A 12,178-nucleotide genomic window follows, 5' to 3' on the forward strand; every position below is an offset into this window, starting at 1 on the left:
CCCTACTCCAAAATTAACATGCACACTAATGCATGCACAGCATGCACACACCACAGGGCAAATTGCGCCATCGCTTTCTGAAGAAAATTGTGTAAAGAGCGTGAGTGGGTCCAGCAACACGCCCGGGCTTATTCCTGTGGTGCAATGGAATGGAAAGAGAGGGCAGGGGAAAAAAAATAGTAAAAGTCAGGAAGGGAGAGAGAGGCCGGGGGAGGCAAAGATATGTGACCTCTCTCTGTAGTTTGTCAGTCTTTGTTTACTCTCTGCCAGCCATAACTGCCCACTAATAGCTAGTACACAGAACTCTATGGCCCAACCAATAACATGATGTTGGTGTGTGTGTCAGAGTGTGTGTGTTATCCTCTAAACTGTTAGCCAATAATGTTTTTTAGTTGGAAACCAGTGGCAGTTGCTGGTCTTTCAAACAGATGAAGCTCATTTCAGGACCAGTTATATAAACATAAATTCTTACATAAATTCTGCAAATTAACAACTACAACAAGGAAACACGATAATTATGTAAAACTGAAATGCTATAATAGCATTTTTTATTTACAGTCTATATGTACAAACGAAAATGGACTATATCGCTGCGCAAACAACACACAATGACCAGCTGTTTGTCTACAGACTTCCCGCACAAAATTCACACAGGACTGAGGCAGAAAAGGCTCCGATATAGTGTATGTTTCTGCAACACTGTCAATAAAAAACTGGTTCTGCCTTCCAGACAGTTCCTCCAATTATCCTGCAGAAGCCCAGCATCTGAGCCCGCCCACTGCTCCCCATTGACTCCCTGAGAAGCTGAGCTTCCGTGGAAGTTACGTTTCTGATGCATTTGTCCAATCAAAAACACTATTGTGATATATAGGTAGAGAGAGAATGTGGGCGGAGTCATCATAGCATAGCTGCATGAAACTGCCATCATCATTTTATACATGACACACACAAGCTAGTGACTAGTGACTTTTAAAGCAGTTGTTTTCGGTGCACTGGATCATTAGAATCAGTTAATTAAAAAGATTTATCCACAGAATCATTCAGTACTTCTTGCATGAGTGGACTGCAGTCTGACACAGTCACTGAACTGAAATACAGCGGATACGGTTGTGATGCTGCTCGCACCAGACTCCTCTGTTTCCATTTCCTTGGTACATGGTGGAGATTAATTCACGCTTTCAGGACTTTTAAGTGTTTTTAACTGATCTACAGCTTGGTATTGTTAGGTTTGATTCCTGCGTTGGACTTCGCCCTCATGACTTTTCAAGAAACCAGGGCCCACACGCCACAATCTGTGGCCGGCAGTATGTCGATGTTACACATGGTATCGGCTCAGCTGGCTAGGAACCTCATCAGAGCAGATACTAAAAAAGTACCTGGTACCAGGTACCAGGTATTATCGCTGATGGAAAGCAAAAGCAAGTCGCGCCATGCTGGAACTGGGTAGTGGAAAAGCCCATTAGAAACCATCATTAGTTGGATCTGGACACATCAAAGCCAGAATTCTACTTTTTTCGCTGGTTCCGTGACAATTTGACCTTTCCCTATATACAGTACCACACTAGTAGTCATCATGGAGACCAAAACCAGTTCCTACTACAGCAGAAACTAATTAAGTTTAGGTTTGAAATGTGGTTTGGTTAGGCATAAAATGGTTATGGCTATTTTTAAGGCTGTCCAAGTGAATGGATGTCAACACAATGTCCTCAGAAAAATATAGCTGCACTAATGGTGTGTGTGTGTGTGTCTAGTACGGGACTCCCTGCCCCTGTTCTCCAGCCAGGCTGGGCAGCACTGTCAGCCTCACTAGAAATTATAAATGCAGAGGGTGTTTAACAGAGCAGCAGCAGCAGCAGCAGCGTGGAAGCCCCGGCAGTGTTCAATAGCAGCAGCAGCAGCAGCAGCAGCAGCGATGCTGCATTGCGCTCCTCACGGAGCAGGTTGGCCCGCGGAGACACGTCCTCACAGCAACATCACAGCAGCATGGACATGTTAGTGCTTGTGTGACTGCCTATAGAGTACAAAGAGCATTAACCATGTCTGACAAATAAAGAAAATTAAAAAAAAGAAAATATGTATATATACATATATATATATGTGTGTGTATATATAAATGTATGCATTTCCATCATAATTGCTGCCACATAGGCTGCTCAGTTTGTGTGACGTGTACCACTACGTTATGTTATGACAGGCTACACGACTGCAGGTCATGAATAGGCTATTAAAGCAATTCTGTTAAGAGGGCGCGTGATCATTTCTGTCTCCTTCAGAAAAGAGTGAATGAAGCCTTCTACACTTGCCCCGGCAAAAGAGCTGCACCAGCAGAATTATGACTGAGCGGTGAGCTGACTTGTGTTAAAGCCACATCACTCTCCTCTTCCACGCGCCTCTCTTTGTCCTTTGTATGGATATGTGTGAATAAAGATACCCCCCCCACACACACACACACCAGGAGCTGTCAGCGGCCGGGACACCAAGCCATTTAATCTTCCTGTATGACGGGGTGGGGGGTGGGGGTCTAGTGAGGTCTGTCCCCGGTAACCGACACACACACACACACACACACACAGCGACCAAACACCGCCTCTCCCGTTACAGCTCAACGATCGAGTTACGCGGCCGGAGAATGTTGCAGTAGCAGAGAGAGAGAGAGAGAGAGAGAGAGAGACTGCAGCATCGCTGGAGATCAGCAGCAGCAGTCACAAGCAGTGCAGGTGAGAGAAAAAAAAACAGAGGCAGAGGAGGAGGAGGCGCATGTGGAAGAGAGAGAGAGAGAGGGAGAGAGAGAGAATGCGGGACTCTTGGAAAAAGACGCATCTACACTCTCAGTCCATCACCGAGACACCATCCCGAACACAGGATGTTTCAAAGGATTACACTAAACTGAAGCCGGTGCCGGGATCTTTTCTTTGACTCACAAAGAGAGGCTGTCATTTGCTCGTTTAGTGGTTTTTTTTCAATTGTTATTCTAATTTAAGAATAAAACATGATGAGAAACTCGCTCTGAAAAGCACTACTGTGTCCTCGTAACTTGCGTGAAGGAATCCCACGGCTTGGCACGTTGCTCCACTGCGGGAAAAAGGAAAAACCGCAGCTGGATCTGGAGGTAAGAACAGATCCAGCAAAGCAGCAGCAGCAGCGCAAAAGACTTTCTTTTCTTTCAAATTCAAAGTGATTTTTTTTTTATTCCTCTTTGAGGATGTGAGTGATTTTTTTTCCGCGGCGTCCGAAGAGCAGAGCAGAGCAGAGTGTGGTGTTTTCCTCCCTCTCCTCTCTTTTGTGTAGTGGTGCTGCATTGCAGTTTTTAACTGTGAAAAACGCGAGAAAAGTCGTTGTCCCAAATGTGACTGGAATAAAAAGCACGTACACATGGCATTGTAAAGTGATACGCGTGCGGCAGCGGGACAGTTGTGCGGTTTACACGACACGGCGCAGTGCGAGGAAGAGTGAAGTGGATTAATTAACAAGGCTGGTGAATTAGTTTCTTTATTTCTTTCGCTGCAAGATGGCTTTCTTGATATCATTATGGTGCGAACGGCCCCGCACGGAATTAGTATTATAGAAGTTGTTAGAAAAAAAAGAAAAGGAAAGAAATCTCGAAGAGCAGGAGGAGGATAAAGGAAAGGAGACTGCAGCGCTGAAGTGAACTAAAGTGCAGAAGCTTTTCCCCGGACCTCAGGCGGCAGTCCGCAGAGAGCGATAGGGAGAAGGCAAGAAAGGATAAATCAAACACCCACGCTGTGAGGTAACCTACACCTGACCACAAAACACCAATAAAGCAGAGACAAGCCGCAGCTGGGAGACACACAGAGCGGGAGAAGGAAAGAAGGAGCCATGCAGAGGCTTGGTGCAGTGCACTCCTCCGCGACGCAGGCTCTCAGCCTCGTGGTCTTAGTCCTGCAGCTGCTGACTCAGCCACCGGGTGCAGACTCAGCTCTCCGGTACCGGGTGGCAGAAGAGGGCCCTCCTGATGTCAAGATTGGCAACGTGGCCACTGATCTGGGCCTCACGGCAGGTACCGGCAGCGGGGACGTCACCTTTGCCCTGGAGAGTGGCTCTGAATACTTCAAGATTGACAACGTGACAGGTGAGCTGACAACAGGCCCACGGCGCATCGACAGAGAGAAGCTCCCACAGTGCCAGATGATATTTGATGAAAATGAGTGTTTCCTGGACTTTGAGGTGTCAGTGATAGGGCCACTGCAGAGCTGGGTGGACCTGTTCGAAGGCCGTGTGGTCATAACAGACATCAATGACAACACACCTTCATTCCCCTCACCTGTGCTCCAGCTCTCAGTTGAGGAGAACCGCCCAATAGGTACCCTTTACCTCCTGCCTACAGCGACAGACAGAGATTTTGGGAGAAATGGCATCGACAGGTATGAGTTGATCCAAGATGGTGGAGCTGGGTCAAGTTCTGCAAGGCGCACGACAGGAGGAAGCCCCATCGCTAGAGTGGATGGACTTGGGGACCGGAGAGGAAGAAGTGGAGACAATGGAGGAGGAGCGAGGAGCACCGTGTTTGAGCTACAAGTTGCAGACATCCCAGATGGTGAAAAACAGCCACAGCTCATTGTGAAAGGCACACTAGATCGTGAGCTAAAGGACTCGTATGAGCTCATCCTGAGGGTTCGAGATGGAGGGAACCCACCGCGTTCCTCCCAAGCCCTGCTTCGTGTTTCTATCACAGATGTGAACGACAACAGCCCACAGTTCGAGAGGTCCATGTATGAAGCAGAAATGGCAGAAAACGCTCCTCCTGGTACACCTGTACTCCAGGTCAGAGCCTCAGACCGTGACATTGGAGTCAACGGCCAGGTGGAGTATGTCTTTGGAGCTGCCACCGAGTCTGTCAGGCGACTCCTGCGGCTGGACGAGGCAACTGGATGGCTGAGCGTTCTTCACAGGATCGACAGAGAAGAAGTGGCTCAATTGAGGTTCACAGTCACAGCCAGGGACAGGGGTCAACCTCCGCGCTCTGACCGAACCACTGTAGTGTTGGCTGTGCGGGACGAAAACGACAACGTCCCAGTTGTAGAGATCCGAAAGATTGGACGGATCCCTGTCCGAGATGGTGCATCGTTAGTCCCTGAAAATGTTCTGGTGGACACACCAGTAGCTCTGGTACAGGTGTCGGACCGAGACCAGGGAGAGAATGGGGCTGTGACATGCACGGTTGTAGGAGATGTCCCATTCACACTGAAGCCAGCTGGTGAAACAGCTCTCCCACCACTACCTGCAGATGAAGCATTTGACAGGTAAGTCAAATATCCAAAGGTAATCATTTCATATAAATTACATCAAATTCCCAATCAGTAACTGAAAGTGGTCAAGAACTTTCTGTTTATTAGCGAGCAGTCCCTTCAACAATTATGTTTTTGGGTCTTCTGCTTTTGTTATGCACACTATCCAATACTCACTTCCTGTGATTTGTGTTACATGTCTTATTGAGGGACAATATAAACGATAATGCTAAGATAATTATAGGCACTGATGCATTCCAAACATGATGAAACATGATGTACCACTTTCCTTGCCTGAGAGGGGACAAAAACACAAACTTAATATGTCATAATAAGCAAATAAAAACAAAATGGTACGTACCATCACCTCTTATTCAAGGCATCAAAAGCAAATCATTTAAAAACGTTGAAAATAGCATTTTTGACTGTTCCTGATAGAATGATACATACAGATCATTAGTATGTGTGTATTTTGTCTGGGGCAAAGACAAGTTTTGTTTTTTTAATCCTGAAAACAGCACTATCGTACAGCATACAGGTGCGTCAAGTCTGATACAGCACTCCTCCAGGAGGTTATTTTGCAATTTATATTTCTCACAGAGTTCAGAGAAGAGTCTCTCAAGTGTTTTTGCAGGCATTTAATTGAAGCTTGGTTCAAATGCTGCCACTCATTCGCTGAGATTACACCGTTGTTAAAATGCCATACAGACTGACTTTTTAATATCGTTTCATCACAGCAGACTGCAAATGTCATTGCTTTTAGGTTGCAAGGATATTGTGTTGAGCTTTTGAATAGGAGTGTGACAAATAGAAATGGCAATTCTACGTTATTGGCACTGCAACTACTTATGACACGTTTCATAAAGTCGGTTGTTGTAATGAAGACAAAAGACATTCTTCTGTTAAAGTAACACGAGAGGTTTTCAGTATAAAAGAATAGCAGATTTAATTAGACCTAATTAGTATTGCTATGTCTCTGCAGATGACAGTAATTACAAGTCTTTTGAAATCTAGTATATGTGTAAAGATTAAAGCTGAAGCACTTAGTTGATTAATCCAGTAGAGATTGACAAAAAAATATGCCCCATTTTTTTTTTATAGTAAATCTCTCTAATAAGATGTTTAATGTTACTTTTTTTCCAAGTGAAATCTCAGTTAATTCCTTGTTGTCAGGTGTTCAGATGTGTGGATTTGCAGCTTGCTTTGTTTCAAATCATTGTAAAGTACAAGTCTTTGGGGCCAGGGACTAACAGCTAACTAACAACCTGGGATGCGGCCTTAGGTGCTGTGACAGTAAAGTAGATAACACCATGTTTTTCATTATGGCCTGATATTTTTCAGCGGATAATAGAACATCCCTCCCTAAAATGAACAACACAGTAACTACCCACAAAACAATTTTTAGTTTGCCAGCACCCTGGTGGCAAATTATCTACTTCATTAAAAGTGCGCAACACAAGTGTATTATTTGACTGCTTTGGGGACAAGACCTATATTATTTCCATTTCGGGTTGCAACTACATTCATGAAAATGATTTTCCCCTCATTATTTTTGCAGAAACAAGAAAAAATTCTTCCTACATACTTCTGCTTTGCTGGACTATGAAACCACCAAAGAGTACAGCGTCACCATTGTGGCAGTGGACTCTGGAAGCCCCAGTCTGTCCAGTAACAGCTCTCTGATGGTGCGAGTGGTAGATATCAACGACCACGCGCCGGCCTTTGCGCAGAATGTTGTGGAGGTTCACTTTGCAGAGAACAACTCACCTGGTGAGAGGGTTGTCACTGTGGTAGCCACAGATGCAGATAGCGGCAAGAATGCAGAGATTGCATATTCCTTAGACTCTGCTGCTAATGGGCCATTTTACATAGATGCAGATAATGGAGATATCCGTGCCACTGGGGTTCTGGACCGCGAGCTGAGAGACAGATATGAACTCCGTGTTATAGCTAAGGACAAGGGCACACCCCCTCTGCAAGGCTCTTCAACTGTCGTTATTCAGGTGACAGACAGAAATGACAACGCACCAAAGTTTGTCCAGGAAATATTTACATTCTATGTCAAAGAGAATCTGCTTGCCAACAGCCCAGTTGGCATGGTCACAGTCACTGATGCTGATGAAGGTGAAAATGCAGAACTTAGTCTGTTTGTAGAGATGGACAGAGCTGATGAAAAGAAGGAAGGAGAGAAGGTGGAGGGTGAGGACGGAGGGAAAGAGCGAGGTGAAGAAGTGTTTTCCATTGAGAACAACACGGGAACTATCTTTTCCTCTGTATCGTTTGACCGTGAAAAGCTTTCCACCTACACCTTCCGTGTCCGCGCTGTGGATGGAGGGGAGCCGCGCAAAACTGCCACCGCCACCGTGTCGCTCTTTGTGACCGATGAAAATGACAACGCTCCCTCGATCACCTATCCCACCAATGAGTCGTACACTCTTCTCCCACCTGCCAGCAGTGCTCGCACAGTTGTTAGGACTGTGACAGCCATCGACTCAGACACTGGCCCAAATGCTGACCTTCACTATGCCCTGGTGGGTGGTAACCCCTTCAGACTGTTTGAGATTGGCCACACCAATGGAGTGATCACCCTGGCAGAACCCCTGGAGCGGCGCCACAGAGGTCTGCATCGTCTGGTGGTTCGGGTCAACGATAGTGGGGCTCCCTCTCTGTGTGCCACTGCCCTGGTTCACATCTTCATAAATGAGAGCGTGGCCAACGCCACCCTGGTGGAGGCTCAGGTAAGCGTTACTCGTTTTACCAAGTGTAACTTAAATGATGGGAAATCTAAGCTGAAGAGGTAATTAAACACTGTTGTGGTGTGTACGGAGCTGGTAATGATAACACATAATGACAGTGGTGATACTCTCCTTCGATCCATTCAAATTACAGTGAAAACACATTACAATGGAGGAGGGTGGCAATGACAACTGATTGTAGTTGTTAAAACTGGAAAAGAAGATTATTTTCTTGATAGAATGAGATAAATGCACAATTTCTGCATGGTGCTCTGGGTTGTAATTGTCTGCCCATTTTTGAGGAAATAATTATGTCTTTATTTGTCCCAGATATAGAATCCTATTTCTTTTCTGATGGCTATTGGCAGTACCACCTTCTTTGTTGTTCGAATGCTACCAAAGTGTACTCTTTGTCTAGGATGCATTCTTATAATGATGGTGTAGATAAAATAACTGTTATTACTGAAGAGGTTCTTTTATGGTACATTGAACTCATAGCTAAGAGCATTGTGTGTGTGTGTGTGTGTGAGTGAGTGAGAGACAGAGAGGTAGCACACAATTGGTGAGTGTTAGAGAGAGGCAAAGAGAGATATAGACCTGTCCCAGATTTGGCCTTGTAATACCAAGGATGAAGTATGTTCATTTGAATAGAAGTTATACTTTGGCAGTGTCTCTTCACTTCAGGCGTGAATATTGATGAGGTTTTAAAATTTGTGTTATGTTATGCAGCACATTCTGAGCAGTTCACACTGAGAGCAAAGTAAATAAAAACCATTATAAAGTCCAATTGAGTAAAATTTACACAGGAAATAAAGGGAATGTGAAATACATTTTTATTAATGGACTAAATGTATTCACCATTACTGTGTTGTTGTATGGAATTGAGGACTTCACAGAAAGACTTAGTGCAGACTTGAAAGACCAGCACTAATGTGCAGAGGCAATTGACTAGATTCAAAGACATTACTGAAATACCAGAAATAACTATAACAGCATGATTTCAAATTTAGCCTAAGCTGTGTTGGTGGGAACCTTTCCCTCCCCTCTGTCCTTGTTATATTGATCAAATGTTTTTCCCTATTATACTTTAGAAAATGTTCAATTAAGCTCTAAATGCTGGCAGTTAATAAATAAGTTGGTTCTGGTTTGGGTAAAGTGATTTGTATTGACTAATAATTACCCAACTGTTCTTACTCGAAATTAGTTGTGAATCAACAGTTTGTGGTTTTTAAGGCACTGCTTGGAATGTTTTTCTTCAGGAGAATATTTTTCCAGCGTCAGGTCCGTGCATGTAACGTGACGTAAAGAGTGTAACACCGCATTAGTTGTGAGATAATTGAGCGGAAATGAACAGTCATGGAGAGAAAAAGGCACGAAGGTTCTTGTTTTGTCGGTACCTGAAGTATACCACATGTGTGGCGTGTACTTGGACTGGACCCCTCTGTTTCAAAGACGCCATGACAGAGTCACACTGCAGAATCGGTGTGGAAAAGAAGTGGTGATCTTGGGGACACGCCTCACATTGCAGATGTTTACGCCAAACGCTTCCCTATTGCAGACTTTGCGTGTTAACGTGGTGATGCTTCCCTGAATGTTTCATGTGCAGTATTGTGCAAAAGTCTTTAGCATTGCAATGCTGTAATGACCATACAGTGTCATTATATGTAATGATATTGGAAGACATAAATAAATAATAGGATAATTAGGATAACACATTGTTCATAAACAAGGTTGTACAGGTTAAAGTGTGACCTATCCTTACATTAGAACAAAAGCGTGATCACTGCTCTCTTTAACATGGAGTTGAACCCTAATCAAAGTTATTGGTATAACCTGTGTTTGTCCTAGTATTTCATGTCAAAAATGTCTGCTGGGAAAGATTCTATTACTCAAAGTTTATTCAAGACCTTACATACACATCTTGTATGAGGGAAACTGATTGACAGCTTGCTTTTATATTAGACCAACTGTCACATTTGAATCCAAATAGCAACGATCACAAAGACAAATACAACAAAGCTGCTGGTGCTCTGAGACTTTTGCACAGTACCGAACATGTTTTTCCAAGGGTTTCAATATTGTGGTCTAGCTGGAGAAAAAACACGTCTAGTATAATCCCAGTCCCAGAGTTTTGACTGACCTTGCATGAAGACAAAGTGGGTGTGGACAGAAGGTGTGGGATTTAGCCAACAAACCCCAATCTGAATGCAATACTCGTCATTCAGAGTAGACTAAAATGTACAAATTGAACAATCAAGGGGCGAGGATTAGAACGTAACACTTGAGCGTTAAGCTTTGGAACAATGGTGTCGATGGCTGGAATTAACTGCAACGTGTCTAAATAACTGGGGCCACTGAATCGAACAATGTGGTGTAATGTGTCCGAGCTGGTACGAAAGCCATCTTTGATTACAATAAACATAGTTAAGTTTGATTGTAGGGAGGAACTTGGTGGAGTAATTGAGTACAAGTCGTTGAAGAGAGAGAATACCTCCATCTCATAATGAAGTCAAGCTGAGTGGTGGATGGATGCCAGATGTAATTAGGGGAGGAAATCGGCTGTGAATGCTGTGGCACCGTGGCAGAAAATTACTCCAGTCTTTTCTGTCCAACCGTCAGGGGTGAACCACATGTTGGGTAATTATTTACTAAAAAATTGCTGCAGAGTTTGAGCTACTTTGGAGGAAGGCAGAGTTTGGTTGTGATACTTGCGATGAGGTGTTAGTCATCTGGGAATCTTTCTTGGGCTTTGTTCATTCTAAGAACATCGCACTGTGGAGCTCTCGCAGACTTTTGGGGTGGTTTGTCTTACAACTCCATCTGAATTTCTCCTATTTCCTAAATATGTGCAGTCACTTTCTATCAATACCAGCACCATTTAACATTTATCCTTCCCCGGCTCAGCCGTAACTGAAGTACAACAGGAATCAGGCACTTTCTAGGTTGGTCAATAGTGTGGTCAGAGGAGAACTCCTTGTCTTGCTCTGCAGTGACATGCAGATAACAGATTCCTTGGAGAGTGGGGCAGATTGATGAGCGTGTTAAAGTCCAGCCAGAACAAAGCTCCTGCAGCAGAATGGAGGATTCCAATTGGAGTTTGGGATGCATCCATGAAATGTACTCGAATGTGGTGGCAGAAGAGGCACTTATTCTGCCGAACACTTCACTGTCCTGCATGTGGCCATACATTTATACCGCATACACACCTGCACTTACATGACTATACATAGCTTGCACTCAGTGGGGTTATCGCTTCCCTTCACATCCACACATGCATGGGAGTTGAATCACAATCGCACACACTCCACTTTCTAATGTGCCTCTCTGTGTCACATTATACGCAAGCTCAGTCCCAAACACGCAAACTTGGCTATTGCACACATCCATGCGTGCTTCGCCGTTTTCTCCCCGTTTTGCACACACAATAGAGCAGACAGTGCATGGATGCGCTAAGCCACAGCAGATACCCAGCAGAATGAGAATGGAGCGAAATACTGCAGGCAAGAGAAGAACAATAGTGCTGAGGGGAGAGTGGAGCCTGCTGTAAAAGCCTCTGTGCAGTGGAGTAATGGAACATAACCAACACAACTTGCTCAAAAACAATTAAACTTAACCCAAAGATAGATGGTGATGAAACAGGGAAGTAGAACAGACCCATTCTTCGCTTGGGGGTGCAAAGTAGTGAGAGGGAATAATGTGGCTCTATGTGAATAATCCAAGTATGCCTTGGATAATGTAATAAGCAAGTGGGTGTTTTTCTGTAGGACTGATTATTACACTGCTGCAGGTATGTTTTTACTACTATTATTATTATTATTATTATTATCATTGTTATTATTATTATTGTTATTGCAAAGCGGCTGGTGCTTTAATTTAACTTTACTCGCTTACCTGCTCACTCTCTCCCCATTTCTCTCCTGCAAGCCTTATTGCCCATGGCTGGTATGGCAGCAGGGATTATGGTATATAATATCCAACCCTGACGGGCCAAAGGAATTGTCGAATATATGAGCTCTGAGACGTGGTGTCACAGGGCTGCAAAATAAGTTGTCTCGCTCACAGGCAGGTTACACAACTTGCAGACTTGCGTAGTTGCACACAAACGTGTCGGTGTCTGTGCACATGTTTCACTACTTTGTAGATTTTCTGCTTAATGGTTCTCCCACTGTAGTTTCTATGCACTGATTAGCTACTGTA

The 12,178-nt window shown here is 44.3% G+C and overlaps 1 protein-coding gene across 1 annotated transcript in view; it reads left to right on the forward strand.

Moving 5' to 3' along the window:
* The first annotated feature begins 2,785 nt into the window (after nt 1–2,785).
* pcdh7a (protocadherin 7a) overlaps nt 2,786–12,178 on the forward strand; it is a 44,030-nt gene continuing 34,637 nt past the window's right edge. The window contains exons 1-2 of the mRNA XM_044029059.1: nt 2,786–5,261; nt 6,805–7,984. Coding sequence (XP_043884994.1) covers nt 3,838–5,261; nt 6,805–7,984 — 2,604 coding nt within the window. The 5' untranslated portion in view covers nt 2,786–3,837. The remainder of the gene's footprint in view (nt 5,262–6,804; nt 7,985–12,178) is intronic.

Source organism: Solea senegalensis, linkage group LG6 (assembly GCF_019176455.1).
Source record: "Solea senegalensis isolate Sse05_10M linkage group LG6, IFAPA_SoseM_1, whole genome shotgun sequence".
NCBI classification, from domain to species: domain Eukaryota; kingdom Metazoa; phylum Chordata; class Actinopteri; order Pleuronectiformes; family Soleidae; genus Solea; species Solea senegalensis.